This window comes from Nematostella vectensis, chromosome 10, assembly GCF_932526225.1.
Source record: "Nematostella vectensis chromosome 10, jaNemVect1.1, whole genome shotgun sequence".
Lineage (NCBI taxonomy): Eukaryota > Metazoa > Cnidaria > Anthozoa > Actiniaria > Edwardsiidae > Nematostella > Nematostella vectensis.
The window spans coordinates 3,309,550-3,332,331 of NC_064043.1; the positions used below are offsets into that span (position 1 = coordinate 3,309,550).

Sequence of the window (22,782 nt, forward strand, 5' to 3'; positions counted from 1 at the left end):
GGGTGTTGTTTTTGTGGCTTAGAATTTCTGGGTCATTTTTTTCATTTTCCAATGATGGTCACCCAGCCCTTTTAAATTAACCCAAAATACTTGAATTAGTTTAAATATTTTTATTTTAATTTCTAAAAGAATGAACAAATACATCATTGTTGTTCATCAAATATTATTACCTACTTGTAAAATAGCATCTACAACATTGCCTTCGTGGCGCAACGCCTTCACAGCCACATTCCTATCTACATCTAACTGGTCCATGATCATTTTAATCTCGTTCTGGTCCAAACCTTCCTCACTTTCAGTTACTTCACCAAATGCAAGAAATAATGTCCCATCAACAAAAACATCACAGATGTTGAGATTATTAACTAGTCTTCCCTTGTGAATAACCTTTAGTTTTGTTACTGGAATGTGGAGAAGACTTGAAATAGCTTCAAAAACATTTTGATTTTTTTCAACATTGAGTTCATGTTTTTTGTGATTGTGCTTGATAAAGATTTTTAGCTTGGGTTCACCACTCTTAGTATGATTATTTTTAGACCTATGCTGTAAATCATAGCTATTTTCTTGTCTCGTACCCTCTATGGGTAAGGAGTTCTTATCAGACGTTTGCTGTAAGTCATTGCTATCTTCTTGTCTTGCGCCCACCACTGGTATGGAGTTCTTATTTGTCTTTTCATGCTGCCCAATGTTGTGTAAAGTTTTAGGAGTTTCACCAGCAAAATAACTCCCAATTCCAGTTTTTATCTCTCCACATTCTCTGGAAACTTGATCACAAATTGAGTCGTTTTTACATGTTGCTGTTGGCTTGCACGTCACTTTGTGTTTTGGCCAATGAATGCTTTGACAAGATCTTGAACTGTAAGGAACAAAAACAGATAGGGTAAATAATAATTAAGTACACCCTGAATCATGTCTCTTGGATTCATGTATTTTTATATATTATATGTAATCATAGTTAGTAATAATATTATGATGTAATAAAAAGTAAAGATTAGGGCCAGGGGTGCTTGGCGCATTCAAATCAAAGTTTTTAAACCAAAATAGCCCTTGCGAGATCTTACCAATATAAGACTCCTCTACAGCGCGTACAAATCTTCATGTGATTTTGTTTCTGGCGACAAACAGCACAATAAGCATTGACACCTTCGAAGTCTGAACCATCCGCCATGTTTTTTTTGTATCAGCGGACTGGTGTGTGGCGCATGCGCATGTGACTATTTTGGTTTTCATGGCTGTCTTGAAACGCGAAAAAATGGTTTCTGTTTCCCCCGAAAAAAGATATTAAAGTAATGGGCATAAAACACAAATGGTAGGTCCAAGTGTTACAGCGCTATCTTTTAGTTTATAATAGAGGTATAACGAGTTTTTCTAATTGCTTTACAGGGTGCCAACACTTCTCAACTCGAGAAAGAAATTGGTCATGAATTTCCTCCGAATGAACATTTCTTTGGGCTTGTAAACGTAAGTAGTGCTTACTTTGTTGCAGACCTCTTTCTCGTTGCGTTATTTAATACATATATGTTATACCAGACTTAAATAATCAATTCGTACTCTTTCATATCCGCAGTTTGGAAATACTTGTTATTGCAACTCGGTGCTGCAAGCTTTGTTTTTCTGCCGGCCTTTTCGCGACAAGGTCCTGTCATACAAGCCACCTTCGAAGAGGAAAGAGACCTTACTCACATGTTTAGCAGATTTGTTCAACAACATCGCTTCGCAGAAGAAAAAAGTGGGTGTCATCGCACCTAAGAAATTTGTTGCAAGACTTAGAAAAGAGAACGGTGAGATTTTCGACTTTAACTACTTCCTCCGCTGAGAAAATAATTATTGATATAATCCTGCAGAATATTTAATCGTCTCTGTAAGATCGAAAGCCTAGCGACGATCGTTATTCACAAAATATTGGATCAAAGCTCCTAATACTTATTCAATATATTTATGCTTCTGTCAATGCAAGTAATCTTAAGTAATTCGAATCTTTGGTCTTGCAAACTGCAAGAGGGAAACTGATTGAGTTACGTACTCGCAGAGAAGTGTTCAGTGAAGCGTCAAACATCTCTGAAACCGGTTCATTTTTTGTTGATGTCGGCGATTTTCTATATCATGCAACCTTAAAAAATAATGGAATACCAGGAATTTCATAGGTTTCCCTTGGAAAAATATACAAATGCATTAAGTGATAATTTTTCTTATTTATTCTAATTTTCTCTTTATTTTTATTTGATTATGCAAGTATCTCAAGACTAATGCAACAGATTGCAAAGTACCCTCTTATTCTTTTCTTTTTTTTTCTGTTGAAAAAGAGGTGAAAAAGTCACCTTGATTTGTATTTCTAAAATTATGAGAAATCCCCAAAGATCAGTGGTAACAATTCTGTGCTCAGATTGGATTATTCTAGGTCAGAGGTGGGTTTTGTGTAATTAAGAGAGTTTCTAAAATCCAGGTTCAGCCCTGCAATATCTAAAGCTCATGTCTTATTTGTCTGAGGTATTCACCAAAGATTAATGATATGTATGTTCTTCTGTAAATTTGAGGGTATTAGTTCTATATGTAGTGATAATGATGATGATGATAACAGTCATTTATGTTTACTATACCCTAAATGACCCAATAAACGCCCCTTATCTAAAGAAAGCCTCTGATCTAATCAACGCCCCCTCTAAGCTTACAAGTTTGTAATGAGCGCCCCTCTCTAATAAACGCCCCCCTCTATTAAATGCCCCTCCCCTCCCCTGCTCCCTTCCCTGCCAGCTTAAAGACAAATGACATAGGAATTCCGGAAAATATATGGTAATTTAATTGTCATCTTGCTTTAATTCCGGAAATATAAATGGTAATTTAATTGCCATCCTGCTTTAATTGCCATCTTGCACTGGTAAGCAAGTAGCATCTTGTTTAATGTCAAGTTCAAAATGAGGGTACCACTCTCTAACGTTCCAGATCTCATTGCCTATGATGTCTGCAATTTTCTTTCGTTTTGTCCTCGCAGGGTAGCATCCAGGAATAACAAGGCCTACTTCTTGTTTCTGTTTACCGACATACCGCATACTTGCACCGTTAAATCATTACATTCGTCACAGGGTATACGCTTGCTAGGCAGGCTATAAATTAAAGTGATCCTGGCTGAGACTAGAATCCCACTGCACTTGGGCAGGGTCGTAGCCAGCATGAGGCAAATGAGGCACTCGCCTCGGTAAAATTTTGATGTTTAGTGTTTCACAATTGAAAAGTATGAGATAAAACACCTGCTTTTGTTGGATTTATCATCCAGTGGCTACCTTTGCCTTGGTGAAATTTTGATTCTGGTTACAGGCCTGTTGGATTTGTTTTATTTTCATAGTTTGTAAAGAACGGCCCTATCTAATAAATGCCTCCTATCTAATGAGCCCCCTCGGACCATTGAAATTTAACAAACGCCCCAGGCGTTTATTAGGTCATTTATGGTAAGTATGCACAAGAAAGGGTCATGTTGCATGGCTGTTGTTCATGACAGGCTGTGGTGTAGTCCATGGATAATTTGGGAACACATAAAAAATGAGATATATTTGTTTTATACATCAACAGAAAAGTAATTTTAGTAGAGAGAGCACGCACAACAATGTCAAACACAGTGGCACCCCTCACCCATTCAGGCATAGCATTTTTGTATGAATAGCATAACACCAGACTAGTGCTTACAGATGATCTAACTGGTCATACTCTTTATCTTTAGAATTATTTGATAACTACATGCAACAGGATGCTCATGAATTCTTGAATTATCTACTCAACACGATAGCTGATCTTCTGCAAGGTAATGAATTCTTGAATTATCTATCCAACATGATAGCTCATCTTCTGCAAGGTAATGAATTCTTGAATCATCTACCCAACATAATAGCTCATCGTCTGCAGGGCTTCTGGAATTACGTGGAAAAAAACTCAAAATAACGCGGGATTCTTTGCTAAATTACGTGCTAAATTATCTGAAAAATCAATCATTACGCGCTAAATTACGCGTGATTTTGCAATACATGTTTCTTAAAAAATAAAAATTTTGCAGGATTCTTTACTGAATCACGCGCTAAATTACACGGAATATCAACTGTTACGCCCAAACTACATTTTGTTAGAATTCTTGATTTATCTACTTAACACAATTGCTTATCTTCTGCAAGGTAATGCTATAACGCGAAAAAAAAAGCTAAAACAGATCCAACAACTGGAATATATGTGATTTCATTGATTTAGTATTTATATAGTATTTATTTTCTCAACCCACTATTTAGTTAACCCACTTTTAAAATGCATGATGATAATGCACATGAATAATCTGTATCAACCTTACAGCCAAGCAACTAACCAAATGCAAATAGATATTAAATCAATTGTATTACACATGTGAGGAAGGAAAGTTTATTTTAAAATATACTTTACTTGAAACTTTGAAATTGGTGACATATATATTGAATCCAGGTTTCGAAAATGAAACTGTGATTTTACTTTTTGTGAAACTACTGACAGAAATATTATTTTAACTCTCATTCACACCCTTGTGAACAAATTGAAGAAGTCCAAAGTGCATGAGAGTGCACAGGCAAAGGCCATGAGAGTTGAAACCCTCAACAATTCTCCTCTCTATTTAATCTAGGCTTATCTGAATTTTTTAGTGTTTTGAAGACATACACATATAGCCTGCATTGATGATTCTTTTAACAAACTTTTTTCAGGTGAAAAAGTGAAAGAAAAGGAAAAGGAAAAGCACAGCAGTAGCGGGAGCATTAGCAGCAAGGGCAGCCTAAGCTCTGCCAGTACCATAGGGTCTATCACTCCCGCAATACCTAACGGCACTGCCAACTGCATCATCAATAATCCAACCACCACTAACAGCAATATGCGTACAGAAACCACATGGGTGCACGAGATGTTTGAGGGAACGCTGACAAACGAGACAAGGTGTCTCTGCTGTGAATCAGTGAGTGTCATGAATTAAATAGTTGTTTGTGTTCTTGTAAAATATAAGAATTCTAAATGACCATAAATGTTAATGGACAAAAGCCATATTTATTTCCGGGTCAGAGCTTGGGAGGATACATCATGCATTGTAACTAGCAAACTATAAAAGTCTTAAAAGACAGTGCTTCAAATTTCTGGTCTTTGTTGTTAAGCAAAATGGGGTCCCTCTTTATACTTGCTGTGTGTGTGGACTGTTCTTACCTCAAATTTCAAGCTTCTTAGCTGATTATTTGAATACCTCTATGTTCAATAAACTCACTCAGGTTAATTAGCAGGGATGGATGTATGTAGTCCAGACCTGGGACTCTCTTTCCTCTCAACATTCTGGCTCACATGGAAGAGGCTCCAGTATATATTGCATGCACATGCACGAAAATACACCACATATATGTGGTGTGGCGTGATGGCTACGAAAGGGATGAGCGAGGGTATTTCAGAAATAATATGCTTATTTTGGTCGTTGGTAAATACTTGATTAACAATCTTTTCTGGGAACAGGACAAATGATAATAAGAGTCTGAAAAAAAGATATGAATCGATGAGCTTTTTAGTTTTCGTTATTTTCACACATTCACTTAAGAACAATAGTGACATTTCAAACGAGCGCACACTTTATTTGGAATTTGATTTTCAATCACATTTTATTGCATTGTTATAGAAAGCAAATCACAATAAGTTCACTGATGTTCCTTCACATGTATAAAACATTCTTTTCAACTTAGCGATGATCGATTTTCAGAGCTCTGCACTCAACAATGTCTAGTGGGAATTGACTCACCTTAGGCCTGTCATTATTGTGCACACTTGTATTTCAAATTTTGCCCTGAGCGTTCTGATTGGTACATGTTCACACATGTGCATGCAATAAATATTGGACCCTCTTTCAAGCGCGCCAGAATGTCGAGCGCAAAGATAGTCCAGGTTTGGACTAGGATGTATGCTAAGAATAACCCAACCCTTTGTGATTTTCTCAATATGCTGTACATATGATACATATATTTTATTGCTTTGGCCTGACAGGAACTTACAGAGCCAATTTTATTTATTCCATTGTTTTATAACCTGTGAGCTTCACACTGGACCTATGAAACAATGGGGGCATTCTTGGATCCATTAAGTTAATTAACAGCAACCATATTAATGCCATCATCCCTTTTTTAAACAGGTAAGCAGCAAAGATGAGTCATTCCTTGACTTGTCGGTGGATGTGGAGCAAAATACTTCTATTACCCATTGTTTAAGGTGACCTTTCTCAGACTTTTATGTGCTACTTTAATTATATTACTCATTGTTTAAGGTGACCTTCTCAGCCTTTTATGTGCTACTTTAATTCATTGTTTAAGGTGACCTTTCTCAGCCTTTTATGTGCTACTTTAATGATATTACCTATTGTTTTAGGTGACCTTTTTCAGACCTTATATGTATATTTTTTAATGTGTGCCAGTGACTCTATTCACATTAGTTCAAAGTTTAATTTTGGTTGCTATTTTTATCTGCAGGGGGTTCTCTTCCACAGAGACATTGTGTAGTGAATATAAGTATTTTTGTGAAACCTGCTGTACAAAGCAAGAGGCACAAAAACGGTGAGATTCTAAATTTAAACAAATAATGTACTCTTCCTCCATGCACAGTTCATTTGAGAGTGTCTATTTAAGTTGTCTTCCTACTCTCGTCTTAAATTTCCTAAATCTTGAAGCACATGCAAAATTCAGTGACAATATCGGGCTTTGCTCTACAGAATGCGAGTAAAGAAACTTCCTAAGCTCCTTGCCCTCCACTTGAAGAGATTCAAATACATGGAGCAGCTTCAGAGATACACCAAGCTGTCATATCGTGTTGTGTTCCCATTTGAGCTTAGGTTATTCAATACGGTGAGTATTAACCTTGTCCTCATCTTACGTCAAGCTGCCATATCATGTCTTCATGGTGCTATCCAGGCAGTAATGACCGTTTTTTGGGTATAAAGTTATGTATGACATCACCAATTTATGCATATACTCCCACCACCCCCTATCCCAAACAGTTAATCATCTTGAGCATGAAATCTCATGCTGTTCTATTTGCAGTCTGACGATGCTGTCAATCAGTTGTACAGTTCAGATCAGTTGTACGACCCCATTCATTTATGCTATCATACCCCCACCCCCTGGCCAATAAGTTGATAATTATCTCGACCATGAACGCTCATCAAGGCTTTTTTATTTGCAGTCTGACGATGCTGTTAACAATGATCAGTTGTACGACCTAGTGTCTGTTGTTATTCATTGTGGGAGGTGAGTTCAAAATTCTTTTTTCTTCTATGAACCTTTTATGTAATCATGAATTATTTGTTTCAGTTTGGAAATATGTTGCAACCTAATGTTGCAACAGGCAAAAAGCAAATTTTTTGCAACCCGGGAAATATTGTTACCTTGAATTGTTTTTGTGCATTCTTTTTTTATGAGCACAAAAAAGCAAAATCATAAAAAGTACAGTGCATGTAAAAATGGATAGCAGGAATGCAAAGAAACATAGCTATATTTAATTAGCAAGTTGGTCTCATAGATTAGCCATTTGTATTATGTGTGTCTGTACACTGACAAGTAAAGTATGTCACATGTGAAGCACATTTGATTATGTCTTGCAACCTTAATTTATGCTATATAGATACTCGACATTTCATTTAATACCATACCTCTTTGTGTTTATGTGTGAGTGTATCCTTTGATCTCTTTACCTCTTTGTGTATATGTCTATCCTTTCATCTTTTCACCCCTTTGTGTTTATTTCTATCCTTTCATCTTTTCACCCCTTTGTGTTTATGTCTATCCTTTCATCTTTTCACCCCTTTGTGTTTATGTCTATCCTTTCATCTTTTCACCCCTTTGTGCTTATGTGTGATGTCTATCCTTTCATCTTTTCACCCCTTTGTGCTTATGTGTGATGTGTATCCTTTGATCTCTCAAAAGTGGTCCTAACCGAGGTCATTACATCACAATAGTCAAGAGTCATGGATTCTGGCTGCTTTTTGACGATGACATTGTAGAGGTATGAAATGTTTGTCGGTATGATTTTATGTTGAATTGAATGACTATAGTAGCTATTACGTGCTTTTAAATACTTCAGATGGTTTATCCCGTTTTTCACTAGTGAAGAAAACGTAGACAGAGAAGGATAAATAGCCATAAGAGCATTTGTGAAAAATCATTCCAAAGGAGACGCAAGTGGAGAAGGAAGAAAAGGAGTTGTTCAATTCCTTCCCTTTCCACTTCCTTTTCCACTTCCTTCTCCTTCTACATTTTACATTTTTCTTCTCCGCTTCCTCCAATTCCCTCTCAATTTCCTTCTCCACTTTTCCACTTCCACTTTCTTCTCCTTCTCCGCTTACTTCTCCGCTTTCTTCTCTTTCTCCGCTTACTTCCCTCCATACTTCTCTGCTTCATTTTCAATTTCCTTCTCTGCATCCATCCCTGCTTCTGTATACTTTGCACCCATTTTCACATGCATAGCAGGTAACTAACGTCTCCACTCTCTCCTCTGTCTCTGCTTCACTTTCCACTTCCTTCTCTGCGCCTTCCCCGCTTCTGTCTTCTTTGCACCCATTTTCACATGCATAGCAGGTGACAAACGTCTCTCTTCTGTCTCTGCTTCCTGTTCCACTTCCTTCTCTGCTTACTTCTCCTTTGCATTGATTTTCACACACAAAGCAGGCATCTCCCGTCTTTGATTCCTTGTCCATCTCCGCTTCCTTCCGTGTCTCCGCATCCTTCTCCATCTCGTCTACTTCGCTAGTGAAAATAGGCCTTAATAGCGATATAAGTAGGAAACAATATGTTAACTAGAATTTGATTGGATTCAATCTTAGAAAATTGAGCCACATACAATAGAAGACTTCTATGGCCTTACTTCCGATATCCACAAGTCCTCAGAATCTGGGTATATCTTGTTCTACGAGGCGCGCGTCTGACAACTCCTTGGATTTATTCTAGCGATTTAGATAGACAAATAGGGATTTTTCAGGTAATTGGTTCTAAGTTAAAAGGACCCCTAAGGTGAAAGATTTCTAGCTTTACGATTATCTAGAGATTTCCAAACTGAAATCCTCCAATTTAGTTCTAACCATTTTTGATCATAGAAATACTGCGTTATTCTTTATCTTCTTATTTCCTTGTCTTGCTCCTTCCATTATGCGTCTTCTTGTTTGTTGTCATGAATGAATGATGGATGCTCTTAGCGTAGGTTCCATTTGTTTCTGTGAATGGGGCTCTTCTTTGAGTTGTTGGTATCAGGGTGTTGCCTTCTCGGCCTTTGCATGACTAGTCTCTAGGTGACTAGCCTCTGGCGTGACTAGCCTTTGGCGTGACTAGTCTCTGGCGTGACTAGCCTCTGGCGTGACTAGCCTCTGGCGTGACTAGCCTCTGGCGTGACTAGCCTCTGGCATGACTAGTCTCTTGCGTGACAAGCCGCTTGTGTGACTAGACTCAAATTGGCAGAAATCCGATGCGATTCGTACCTATTTTCATGTTATGTTAGACAGATGTCTGAAGGAAAACTGATCTGTCTCATGTATCCTGAATCTACCTCTTCATTCTTGTTTTCTTGACTTTCTTACTTGAGTAATAGCTAACTGTAGCTGATACTGTTCATTTTTTTCAATTTGAAATCCAATTTCTTCTTCAAACCATAGGTTCCTACTTCAATTAAATGACCAACAAAATGATGAACGTTTCTCTGTTGTATCGGTTGGCGCTTTGTGGTGAAATGGTGTGATCTGATCTTAATCCTGGCCCAGAGGGCTTTTGACTAACGAAAGTATATCGGAGTTAATCGACCGGTAATTCTAACTGGAGCTCACAGAATGTTGAAAAGCGCGTACCCGGTTGGTTCGTGATTCGAATGTTTTTAATGTGACCATTGCTTCTGGATTATCTATGGAGGCTTAACAAGCTGGACACACGGCGGGGTCGACTCCTAATTGCCCTGTTACCCAGTTGCACTTTTAGTGGAATGCCACTATTAGGAAATATAATATGTTGTCAAATATGTGGTAAGTGATGCTTTCACGCATGCGCCTCACGCTATCGTGATATCACTTTGGAGGCACATTTTAATTGTAATTATTCAAGGTATTGTACATATATTTCCGGTTGTATGTAAGCCGTACAATTGATGTGAATAAAAAAGAAATGCCTATAAAATGTTCTCTTCTGTATATTATTTCCTCCATGTGTGTTGTGCTTGTGTTCACCTATGATGGTTCACATGTGTGTTGTGTTCTCCTTTATGGTTTACATGTGTGTTGTCCTTGCGTTCACCTAGGATGGTTACATGTGTGTTGTGTTCACCTATGATGGTTTACATGTGTGTTGTGTTCACCTATGATGGTTCACATGTGTGTTGTGTTCACCTATGATGGTTCACATGTGTGTTGTGTTCACCTATGATGGTTTACATGTGTTGTGTTCACCTATGATGGTTCACATGTGTGTTGTGTTCACCTATGATGGTTCACATGTGTGTTGTGTTCACCTATGATGGTTCACATGTGTGTTGTGTTCACCTATGATGGTTCACATGTGTGTTGTGTTCACCTATGATGGTTTACATGTGTGTTGTGTTCACCTATGATGGTTTGCATGTGTGTTGTCCTTGCGTTCACTTATGATGGTTTAAATGTGTGTTGTGTTCACCTATGATGGTTTACATGTGTGTTGTGTTCACCTATTATGGTTTACATGTGTGTTGTGTTCACCTATTATGGTTCACATGTGTGTTGTGCTCTCCTTTATGGTTTACATGTGTGTTTTCCTTGCGTTCACCTATGATGGTTTACATGCGTGTTGCATACCTGTCAACTCTCCCGCATTAGGCGGGAGTCTCAAGATTTTGGACAACATCTCCCGCTCTCCCGCGTGAAGCACCAAATCTCCCGCCTTTTAGCGATTTTGATCTCTTCCTAAAAGTTTTTCCTTAGAAAAAAATAGCCTCAGCCTATTTTATAAGTAATAAAGAATAATAATTTTCTTCTGTAGCGCCGTTTTTCTACCACGCACGCATTTTTTCCGCGAGATATTTCCGTACTGCAAAAGTCCTTTGATTGGCTCAACGGTAAGCAAGAAAGCCATTTAGCTGCTAAAAATTACACATGGCACATGCTGGCGGGAAATTAAGTCTTCCTCGCTTGCCTCCGGTACCGGTGGCAAGATGGCAACTTTTGAAACTTTCTCGGCTTTACAGAAAGAGTTTCTGGGGGCAATTGAATTAGGTTATGAGGCTACCAGGGCAATGATAGCCCAAAAGAAAATACCCCTTTTTGCCGTTAATAAATTGAAGCCATATAGCATCTTTTCTAAAGGTAAGGTTACTTTACAGTAGTTATTATTACCCGAAAGGGCTACGAATCAGTTTTGCCAAAAATCGAGCCTAGAGAAAGTAGTGACCCGCATGCTACAGCAATATGCGCCACAGCAGGTTTCAGCGGTTGAAGGAAGCGTTCAGCAATCCAATGACGGAGGTGTATCTGCTGTTCTACCAGTCAGCATTACAGATATTCCTACAGCTCAATCTCTACTTGCAAAGAGAGGATCCCCTCATTGGCAGCGTCTGTGGATCAATAAGAAGGTTCCTTCGGCTTCTTGCGTGTAAATTTGTCCCTCCCACATTGGTGAAGGATGCCGATGCCTTTAAAGATTTTCTTGATACCGACAATCATCTCCCAGGTAGAGTAAGGGGTATTTAAAACAATAGAGTTTCGTTTCTAAAACTGATAGAGCCGTAAAATTCAACCTAGAGGCCCGCTGCACCCCCTTGTCAAGGGACGCTTCAAAAAACGGCTGTTGCGTACTCAACATAGCCGTAGCAGGCCACGTAAGATTGAAGGGGGGGGGGGGGGGAATACAGAAATATGAAGAAAATATTGAGGGGGGACCTCACCTACCCCTGCTACGGCCCTGCTCAATTATGGATCGTACGAGTGAGCAGTACATGATGATCCAGGTACTCTGCATTTACATAACGATTAACAGATTCGCTACAATATTATGATTTTTCTCCTTAGATTCTGGCATTGACTTGGGTTTCATGACTAAGAGCAGATTGAATCACCTTCTTGGATCTGGGGATATCAGCGATAAGGATAGGAAGATATTTTTAGTTGGAGCCCGGGCATTTTTCGTGAGGTCATTTGAATATGCCGTTAGGAATATGCCTGTCGATGATCAACTTCTTAAGAAAGCTGCATTTGTTCAGTTCGAGGAAAGACAGAGAGTGTCCATAGCGATGGTGCAGTACTTTGTTGAAAGGTGGGAACAATCGTTTTCGCTTATTTATATAAGTGCTGAATGCCAACTTTAAAGGGAGCACCCCCGTATTTTTGTCGCAACGCTATTCTGAAAGCTAACATTATGTTTTGTGTTTTCCAAAGGTTAGCATATAAATATATGCACGCAAGTATATAGAAAAACTACCCCATCAACTGTCTATGCCGCAATACATTTATATAATTGCACAAATGTCATTTTGGTTATCTAGATACTCTCAGCTTCTGTCATTCACCTCTGCGGTAGACATGGATGCGCTGACACAAGAGATGCACGACTACCAAATGATGGACGACCAGGAGCTGCCCACTTCTGATGCTGCAGCTGATGGACAGTCCAGGGCAGACCTATCGTATGGAATAAAATGGGCATGATGGTCCGGCCTGATGGACAGCTGTGGTTTCCAAAGCTTTCGAAGATTGCACTCCTGGTGCTTACCATCCCGCATTCCAACGCATCAGAGGAGAGGGTATTTTCCATGGTGCGGAAAAATAAGACATCATTCCGTGCCAGCCTTAATGATGATAACACGCTAGGCAGCATTCTTACAGTGAAAATGGAGCTGCAAAATTCCGGGAATCCCAAAGGGTCGGTACATGGGCTTCCCCCTTCAGTTCTTGCAGATGCCAAGCATGCCACCACAGCGTACCAAATGAGGCTACTTAACAGACAGCCTTTCTTTCATATTCAGTTTTAAGCACGAAGGTGTATCCAGATTTTCCCCTGGCATGGAACCATGCTCTAAAAGCAGTCAAGTTGTCGTAATAGCACAATTATCTTATAGGACTGCTAGTGCATACTGTATGCGTTGTAAATCGCTATACTCTCTTAGAGTCTATCAATAAATAGAGCTTCACATTGTATTAGATTCTTGATTACTTATTATTGAAGCTTACAAACCACTTGTAAAGGAAAGCCCCACCCCCCCAAAAAATGAAATATACCCCACCCCACCCCTACCCCCCAAAAAATACACCCGCCCCTACCCCCCTAAAAGTCTCAAGCCTTGGGATTTTCTGGGGTTGACAGGTATGGTGTTGTGTTCACCTATTTTGGTTTACATGTGTTGTGTTCACCTATGATGGTTAACATGTGTGTTGTGTTCACCTATGATGGTTTACATGTGTTGTGTTCACCTATGATGGTTTAAATGTGTGTTGTGTTCACCTATGATGGTTCACATGTGTGTTGTGTTCACCTATGATGGTTCACATGTGTGTTGTGTTCACCTATGATGGTTTACATGTGTGTTGTGTTCACCTATGATAGCTTAAATGTGTGTTGTGTTCACCTATGATGGTTCACATGTGTGTTGTGTTCACCTATGATGGTTCACATGTGTGTTGTGTTCACCTATGATGGTTCACATGTGTGTTGTGTTCACCTATGATGGCTTAAATGTGTGTTGTGTTCACCTATGATAGCTTAAATGTGTGTTGTGTTCACCTATGATGGTTCACATGTGTGTTATGTTAAGCTATAAGGACATTAAGACAAGGACATTGAATGCAAATATTTAATGGAATGATTCATTAATCACAAGCTCACAAAGCAATTTTGGAAGGCACACAAGATGGTACCTTATTCTTTGGTAAGCACACCTTGTTTGAACTTGTAACCTCGGTCACAAGTTTCCTTATCCGGGTAATTATGATCATGTATCTGAGAAACGGGTACCGCTGTCACATTGTAGGCTCAATCGCTGGTAACTACTTTAAGTACGCATCCTGAAGTGTATCAAAAGATAGTGTAACATACCGTATCATACCACACCATACACACCATACAAAGCTATCTACACCATACACAGCTATCCACAGCTATCAACACCATACACAGCTATCCACACCATACACAGCTATCCACAGCTATCCATACTATACACAGCCATACACACAATACACAGCTATCCACAGCTATACACAGGCCATACACAGCTATCCACACCATTCACAATTATCTACACCATCTACAATTATCTACAGCGATCCACACCATACACAGCAATCTACACCATCCACAGCTATCCACAGCTATACACAGCTATCCACACCATACACAGCCATACACAGCTATCCACACTATACACAGCTATCCACACTATACACAGCCATACACACAATACACGGCTATCCACACCATACACAGACAGCTATCCACACCATACACAGCTATCCACACCATACACAGCTATCCACACTATACACAGCCATACACACCATCCACAGCTATCCACTCCATCCACAGCTATCCACACCATACACAGCTATCCACAGCCATACACAGCTATCCACACCATACACAGCTATCCACATCATCCACAACCATAAACACCATACCCAGCTATCCACACTATACACAGCCATACACAGCTATCCACAACCATCCACATCATACCCAGCTATCCACACCATACACAGCTATCCACACTATACACAGCCATACACAGCTATCCACACCATCCACAGCTATCCATACCATCCACAACCATACACACCATACACAACTATCCACACTATACCCAGCTATCCATACCATACACAGCTATCCATACCATCCACAACCATACACAGCTATCCACAACCATCCACATCATACCCAGCTATCCACACCATACACAGCTATCCACACCATACACAGCTATCCACACCATACACAGCTATCCACACTATACACAGCCATACACAGCTATCCACACCATCCACACTATACACAGCCATACACAGCTATCCACACCATCCACAACCATCCACATCTATCCACACTATACACAGCCATACACAGCTATCCACACCATACACAGCTATCCACACCATACATAGCTATCCAAACAATTACACAGCCATCCACACCATCCACAGCTATCCACACCATACACAACCATCTACACCATACACAGCTATCCACACCATACACAGCTATCCACACAATTACACAGCCATACAAACCATCCACAGCTATCCACAGCATACACATCTATCCACAGCTTACACAACTATCCACAGCTATCCACACTATACACAGAATGGCTTGGGAACGAGAGTAAATTTGCGCACGCCAATAGTCCAATCCTCACCACGTGGACAGTCTTGTCATTGGACTTTCTTGTTGACTGAATTCAACTTAAAATTGGCAAAGTGGCATCGAATCTTTCGCGCGACGTGAAACTCGGATATCCCAAGATAAAAGAGCAAATCAGAGCTATCTACTTGTTTGCAGAATCCCTTAAGCTGGTTATTTACCGGCTTGGAGGTCCGTATAGTTAAATTGTGCCCGAGGTTCTGAATAGGTGCTGACTGTTACGTGTTGTGTTCAATAGTTTATTCACAAAGAGAGAGAGATCAGATCTACATGGGAGTAGGTAATACAATACAGTATCATTGTGTTGTCAATCATCTAAATATAGCGCTAAGAACAATCTGTAAAGTAATCACGTAACATCCCCCCTCTACAGAAGTAAGATGTCTAAAGTTCAATTCGAATATGATTGAAGATAACAAAACAAAATGAAAGAATAATGCTCGAATGCACTAGAACAAGTCTCTTGTTATACACAGATATACAAAGTCAGCGTCGGACATAGTCCTTCAAGTAGACTGGTTCCCTGGTGATCCGCTTTGGTCTTGCAGGAGTTTCTGGTCTTTTGTCGCTTGGTGGGAGTTTCTTCGTGGCAGACGTAGCTGCTGGTGACGATACTGATGGAGGGTCTGGACCAGGCACTGTGGCTGCCGGTGCGGGGCTCTGGTCTTCAGGGGATGGTGTCTGCTGCATCCGGTTATCGACACGGTTTCTTCTGAGTGTTGTACCATCGTCAGTCTCAATTTCATATGATCTCTCGTCAAGCCGTTTGCGGACAGTCGCTCTGTCCCATTCCTTCTTCCCAAGCCTAAACGGCCTCATTCTCACTACGCCCCCTTCATCCAATGGCTCCAGGTCGCGAGCTCCCCTGTCGTAGTATTTCGCCTGTCGTTGTTGCTGCTCTTTTTTCTGCTTCTTTATTAGCTCAGTCGACACTGTCTGGGGACGCAACAGCTCCCTCGTTGTTGGTAGCCTGGTCTTGCATCTTCTTCCTAGCAAACGCTGTGCCGGACTAGAGCCCTTCGAGTTAGTTGGTGTGTTCCTGACCGCGAGTAATCCCAAGTATATGTCTTCCCTACTAGATTTCCCTTTCCGAATGAGCTTCTTGGCTTGCTCGACAGAGGCTTCAGCCTTCCCGTTGGACTGCTGGTGTCCTGGGCTTCAGGTTCTGTGCTCAAAACCTCAGCAATTCGTAAACGCTGCAAACTCTCCACAATAAAACTGTGGTCCATTGTCGCTGATGACTACGTCTGGAATTCCATGTCTAGCAAAATGGGCCTTGAGCTTCTTGACGACGGTTGGTGCTTTGCAATCGGATGTAAGTGGGTCAATCTCCCAGAATCCTGAGAAGTAATCTACCACAACGAGGTAATCTTTACCATCAATTGTGAATAGATCAATGCCGACTTTCTCCCATGGACGCTCTGTCGTCTCGTGGCTCATCAGGGTTTCTCTTTGCTGCTTGTTGTCGTACATGCAACAGCTCTCGCACTGCGAGATGAATTCTTTTATCTCGCTGGTCATGCCAGGCCAGAACAGGCATTCTCTCGCTCGACGTAGGCATCCATTCACCCCAATGTGTGAGCTGTGTAGCCTTTCTTTCATGCTTGCACGCATGGCCTTCGGGACAATTAGACAATTAGACTCCTTTGAACACTAGACCATCGTAGATAGCAAGCTCATCCCGACAACTGAAGTAGGGGATCAGGCAAGCAGGGAGTTCTTTCCTCTTTCCAGGCCAGCCGATCTGAATCACTTGTCTCAGCTGCTGTAGGACCTCGTCATCCCTGGTGTGTTTCTTGAGCTTGGCTAGACGCTCGTCAGTGATTGGGAGTAACTTTACCGCATTGATTCTCTCGAACTCCCTCTGTGCATTCTTTGATGACTGCAAAAATGCCCGGCTTAGCGTGTCTGCTAAATACATCTCCGTTCCGGGCTTGTATACAATGGTAACGCAGTATCTCTGCATCTTCAGAAGCATACCCTGTAGGCGTTTTGGGGCGCTCCTCAAGGGCTTTGTTACAATCGCTGCTAAGGGCTTATGTCGCTTTCCACTGTTACTGGCCCCTTTGCGTTAGAGCGGCCCCCAGTCCTTTCTCACTGGCGTCGCACTGCACAGTCAGCTTCACGTCCGGCTCATAGTACTTCAGTACCGGTGCCTTGCTTGTGAGCTCTTTGATCTTCCCAAATGCTTGATCGTGCTCCGGTCGCCACTGCCATTCAACATCGTGCCTTGTTAGTTGCTGGATTGGCCCTATGACGCTCGCCAGGTTTGGGAGGAATTTGGCTAGGTAGTTGACAAACCCACAAAACCTTCTAACGCCTTTTACGTCAGTTGGCTGTGGCATCTCTTGGACAGCCTTAACCTTATCCGGGTCAGGCTTCAGGCCGTCTCGCGTGAGCACGTGACCCAAGTACGGGATCTCTTCGCATCCCTTTTGAAGCTTCTTCTTGTTTAATTTTACGCCGCGCTCTCTACACCTCTGTAGAAAACGTTTCAGATTCTCGTCATGATCATCCTGTGCCTCTTCCTCAGTCTCGCCGACTCCATAAATCACCATGTCGTCATGTACCGTGAGTACACCGTCCAGCCTATCCAAGGCTTGGGTGAGCTTCTTTTGAAACATCTCACTAGATACCGAGATTCCAAACGGTAGCCGCTTCCAGGCAAATCTGCCGAAGGGCATGTCAAACGTGGTCAGCTTGATGGACTCATCGTCAAGTTGGACGTGCCAGTATCCGTTACGCGCATCCACTTTGGTGAAGATCTTTGCTTTTGAAAGATTCGGGAGAACATCATCAATAACTGGGAGGGGGTACCTCTCCCTCTTCAGAGCTTTGTTAAGTGGCTTAGGGTCCAAGCACAGCCTTAGGTCTCCCGATTCCTTAGTTGCCACCACAAGGTTGTTCACCTAGTCCGTTGGCTCATCAACAGGCACTTTAACACCAATGTCCGTCAGTCTTTGTAGCTCGGCTTCCAGCTGCGGCTTCAGCGTAAAAGGTACCCGTCTTGACGGTGCAATGTTAGGTGGCACTGTCGGGTCTACAGCCAGATGCTGCTTTCCTTCGAGTGTCCCTAAGTCGCCACTAAATACATCATTGTACTGCTCTATTATCTGCTTCGCTGTTGTACTTCCGGTTGTTCTCTCTTCGCGCACCTTGCCTTTGGTGACGCACACCTTTTCAAAGTTCTCTTCCTGCACTTTGATCAGCTTCATTTTTTGAATTGTGTGTACTCCCAAGAGTGGTGTCAGGTTCTCCTTGACGATCATGAATTCAACATCAAAGCTCTCTCTGGTCTTCGGATTTGTGACGTTCACGCGGTAGACTCCTTGTGGTTTGAGCTCCGACTTGTCGGCTTTATGTCGCTTTTCTTTACGTATTTGCTCTGGAGAATATTCACTGTTGCTCCACAGTCCACATGGAACTTCACTTTCTGATCTCCTATCAGCATTTTTGCGTGTATCTCTCTTGGCTTTACCGCAGCGAGCTGTGCGTGGCGTAACCGTATAAGATAGGGCTAGGAACCTGGTTATTGCATCCCTATTGAGGCGCGGTTGCCTTTTGTACCTTCGTTTTAACAGTTCGCTAGATAGAGGTGTACGGGCCGAATATGCCGTAGCCTGGAGCCATATGCAATATATCTGCAATATCTGTATTTGGTTTTTATCAGGTTCGATACTTGGCCAATGGAGCTCGATTTCTTTTGTCTTTTCAATCTTTTCAATCACTTATATTTTAAAGGCTGTTTACGGGGCTTGACAAAGCTGAATGTAGCATCGTACACCCACCGCCCCCCATTTCCAATTATATATTTCCCTTTGAAGTGCAATTTAAATATTTATTGAGTGGAATTTGGGGTTTGAAAAAGTATATTTAACAATTAGACTACGAGTTCGAGTTTTCTATGAGTTAATTTCGTGAAAAAAGGTTGAGATTGAATCTGGGTTCTGAACCCAAAAGCCCCGTTTGTTAGAGAGGCCACATGGGCACTTCTAGGCCATTTTCACCCAAATTATGGTTAGTCTCGTGAATCTTGGTATATTTTGATTCCATATTATGTTAAGGCAGAGCAATGACATCTACTTTTTCAGCTGTATCTGTTGCCCTGATAGCAGTGTATGGTGTCTATAGATCTCTATGGTTGTCTATTACTGTAGGGGTTTATGGTGTCTATAGATCTCTATGGTTGTCTATTACTGTAGGGGTGTATGGTATCTATAGATCTCTATAGTTGTCTATTAGGGGTGTGTGGTATCTATAGATCTCTATGGTTGTCTATTAGGGTTTATGGTGTCTATAGATCTCTATGGTTGTCTGATAGGGGTTTATGGTGTCTATAGATCTCTATGGTTGTCTATTAGGGGTGTGTGGTGTCTATAGATCTCTATGGTTGTCTATTACTGTAGGGGTGTGTGGTGTCTATAGATCTCTATGGTTGTCTATTAGAGGTGTGTGGTGTCTATAGATCTCTATGGTTGTCTATTAGGGGTGTGTGGTATTTATAGATCTCTATGGTTGTCTATTAGGGGTGTGTGGTATCTATAGATCTCTATGGTTGTCTATTAGGGGTGTGTGGTGTCTATAAATCTCTATGGTTGTCTGATAGGGGTGTGTGGTGTCTATAGATCTCTATGGTTGTCTATTAGGGGTATATGGTATCTATAGATCTCTATGGTTGTCTATTAGGGTTTATGGTGTCTATAGATCTCTATGGTTGTCTATTAGGCGTGTATGGTATCTATAGATCTCTATGGTTGTCTATTAGGGGTATATGGTATCTATAGATCTCTATGGTTGTCTATTAGGGTTTATGGTGTCTATAGATCTCTATGGTTGTCTGATAGGGGTTTATGGTGTATATAGATCTCTATGGTTGTCTATTAGGGTTTATGGTGTATATAGATCTCTATGGTTGTCTATTAGGGGTGTGTGGTGTCTATAAATCTCTATGGTTGTCTGATAGGGGTGTGTGGTGTCTATAGATCTCTATGGTTGTCTATTAGGGGTATATGGTATCTATAGATCTCTATGGTTGTCTATTAGGGTTTATGGTGTCTATAGATCTCTATGGTTGTCTATTAGGGGTTTATGGTGTCTATAGATCTCTATGGTTGTCTATTAGGGGTGTGTGGTATCTATAGATCTCTATGGTTGTCTGATAGGAGTTTATGGTGTATATAGATCTCTATGGTTGTCTATTAGGGTTTATGGTGTCTATAGATCTCTATGGTTGTCTATTAGGGGTTTATGGTGTATATAGATATCTATGGTTGTCTATTAGGGTTTATGGTGTCTATAGATCTCTATGGTTGTCTATTAGGGTTTATGGTGTCTATAGATCTCTATGGTTGTCTATTAGAGGTGTATGGTGTCTATAGATCTCTATGGTTGTCTATTAGGGGTGTATGGTGTCTATAGATCTCTATGGTTGTCCATTACTGTAGGGGTGTGTGGTATCTATTGATCTCTATTGTTGTCTGATAGGAGTGTATGCGTCTGGAAAGTTGAACTTGAATTTGTCCTGGGAGCCAGAGATGAGTGGTAAGATTCCTGCAGTTGGGATCACATTCCATGACAGATGTAGACTAATATTCCTGTTACCCCTGAAATGAAAAGTTGAAATGGTTACAGTGAGCAATGACAGTGAGACTGCACCACGATCAACAAGTTAAAGATAATAAGTCAGGCGGGTGTGAGTTTCACAGTTATGATTTACACAGTTTTCTAAGCTGGGCTTTTAAAAGGCACATGAACATTTGTTTGCTATGTTAATTGACATTCTTTTCAATCAAATACTGTAGCATCTTTTTCTTTTTAAAAACGTTTACCCCCTACTTATAGTATGAACCTTTTTTTGGAAGTCTCGTGCTCATAACATGTTTACCCAACCCAGCCCACCAAATAATACATATCATGTAAGCTTTATAATTATTTCTTATAACTTTGGATCCACAATTAATGAATTTGGCTGTTGTGGTGCCCCTGCCCCATTAGATGTTATATTTGCTATGTTATAATGAATTTTCATTGACTGTTTGTAGTGTGGTACAATAAAATATTGCAATAAATATTTGCATGTCTTTACTCACTTCAGTCCTGAGCCGTCATCAAAGAAGTAATATTTGGTGTTCATCCCCTGGTAATTCAACTGGGAATTGTCGCTCCGCAAGATGATCTTATCCCAAACCACAACTTGATTAAATTTCTGAAATCAAATCATAATCTGCAATGCTAAATTAACTCAAACTACAGTAATAAAATCAAAATTCCCAAGAAACAAATTCTCAGTCATTTCTACATGCTTAAGTCAAAATCTGTTTGTGGCAAATGTTTGACAGACAGACACACAAATGGACACCATGCGCCCAGCACTTACATTTGTTTGGGTCTCATATTCCGCTGTAACATAGATAAACAACTGTTTGGTGTTCCAGTTAAAAAGCCTTTTGAAATGTGAAGAAAGTCAAGGAAAATTTATAATAATAATAACAACAACAACAACAAGAATTATGATGATGATGATTTATCCTTTCTATAGATCCTAGGTGCTTTTCTGATAATATGGCTGCTTCTGCTCGATGAAATTCTACATCTTGCTGAACTACATGTGTTATAACACAATATGGCCATTACATCACCAGGTCATCTTGTACTTCCATTTTCGTCATGTGTGCACAGCACAGGTGTTCATTGTCATCCAAAGTTTGTATGCGCAAACATTGTCTTTACAAATTTCTGCAGCCTACTCCAACACAATGGTAAATCATTATTTACTAGACCTAACAATGCTGGACACCCTTGTTTGTCACGAATTTGACCATTGTTTTAATTATTAGGGGAATTCCACTGAGTAAAAAAAACACAAGCTGTTGCGCAAAGAAAATGGAAGTTCCACACAAATCCATCTGACCTGGCAAACACTTCGATCATTTCATGTTTTAGTAAGCTAGATACAACGACAATGAGAACAAAAGGATATCAGTCTTTAAATCGAAAGTGATAAATCCAAGATCATTCTTCTCTCTAGATACGCTGAAATCTGGAACATGTCGCCTATGAAAGAAAGAAAGAAACCCTCAAATAAACAATGCATGGACATCTAAACAACAGAGAGAACCCAGATGCTATATAACCAGCATACTCACACTAAGGCTTTCTGTGTGCTGATGTCAACTTTTACTTGGTAATCGAGAAAAACAGTTGAAATAAAACATAGAAACGTAAGGCCAGCAAGTACAGTTAAGGTGAACGCGAATACAGTGTTTAGCCTCGAAAGAAATGTGTTCATTTTGGTTGACTCACGGCTAAAAGTGTGAAATAAGTCAGGAAAATCCAAAAGCCGATCTTTTCTTCTCAGAGTTGGCGAGAGGTCATTGGCTGAATCTGCGGTCAGCGGGGCTCCGTAAGC

At 40.6% G+C, this 22,782-nt stretch overlaps 4 protein-coding genes across 5 annotated transcripts; 1 reads left to right on the forward strand and 3 right to left on the reverse strand.

Annotated features, from left to right (window-relative positions):
• Positions 1 to 95: 95 nt before the first annotated feature.
• On the reverse strand, positions 96 to 1,199 carry LOC116620680 (ubiquitin carboxyl-terminal hydrolase 15). The gene is made up of 2 exons (XM_032386241.2): positions 1,062 to 1,199; positions 96 to 856 (listed from the first exon to the last, which is right to left on the reverse strand). Exons 1-2 carry the CDS (start codon positions 1,166 to 1,168, stop codon positions 157 to 159), a joined length of 807 nt encoding a protein of 268 aa, XP_032242132.1. The 5' UTR covers positions 1,169 to 1,199; the 3' UTR covers positions 96 to 156.
• A 1-nt stretch (position 1,200) lies between these two features.
• On the forward strand, positions 1,201 to 10,172 carry LOC5516407 (ubiquitin carboxyl-terminal hydrolase 46). Of its 2 annotated transcripts, XM_001636490.3 has the most exons (11): positions 1,201 to 1,309; positions 1,384 to 1,461; positions 1,568 to 1,781; positions 3,713 to 3,793; positions 4,710 to 4,954; positions 6,161 to 6,237; positions 6,495 to 6,578; positions 6,734 to 6,866; positions 7,204 to 7,268; positions 7,944 to 8,022; positions 8,840 to 10,172. In XM_001636490.3, the coding sequence occupies exons 1-11, from the start codon at positions 1,307 to 1,309 to the stop codon at positions 8,939 to 8,941; spliced, it is 1,161 nt and encodes a 386-aa protein (XP_001636540.1). In that variant the 5' UTR covers positions 1,201 to 1,306; the 3' UTR covers positions 8,942 to 10,172. The 2 variants fall into 2 exon arrangements, with proteins under 2 accessions (XP_001636540.1, XP_032242130.1); XM_032386239.2 differs by lacking the exons at positions 7,204 to 7,268; positions 7,944 to 8,022; positions 8,840 to 10,172 and adding an exon at positions 7,062 to 7,172.
• A 5,688-nt stretch (positions 10,173 to 15,860) lies between these two features.
• Positions 15,861 to 16,976, reverse strand: LOC116620672. Its single transcript, XM_048733495.1, has 2 exons — positions 16,579 to 16,976; positions 15,861 to 16,530 (listed from the first exon to the last, which is right to left on the reverse strand). Exons 1-2 carry the CDS (start codon positions 16,974 to 16,976, stop codon positions 15,861 to 15,863), a joined length of 1,068 nt encoding a protein of 355 aa, XP_048589452.1.
• Positions 16,977 to 19,401: 2,425 nt separating this feature from the next.
• On the reverse strand, positions 19,402 to 22,762 carry LOC5516406 (signal peptidase complex subunit 3). Its single transcript, XM_032386238.2, has 5 exons — positions 22,520 to 22,762; positions 22,354 to 22,427; positions 21,751 to 21,827; positions 21,464 to 21,579; positions 19,402 to 20,977 (listed from the first exon to the last, which is right to left on the reverse strand). Exons 1-5 carry the CDS (start codon positions 22,660 to 22,662, stop codon positions 20,842 to 20,844), a joined length of 546 nt encoding a protein of 181 aa, XP_032242129.1. The 5' UTR covers positions 22,663 to 22,762; the 3' UTR covers positions 19,402 to 20,841.
• Between the last annotated feature and the right edge of the window lie 20 nt (positions 22,763 to 22,782).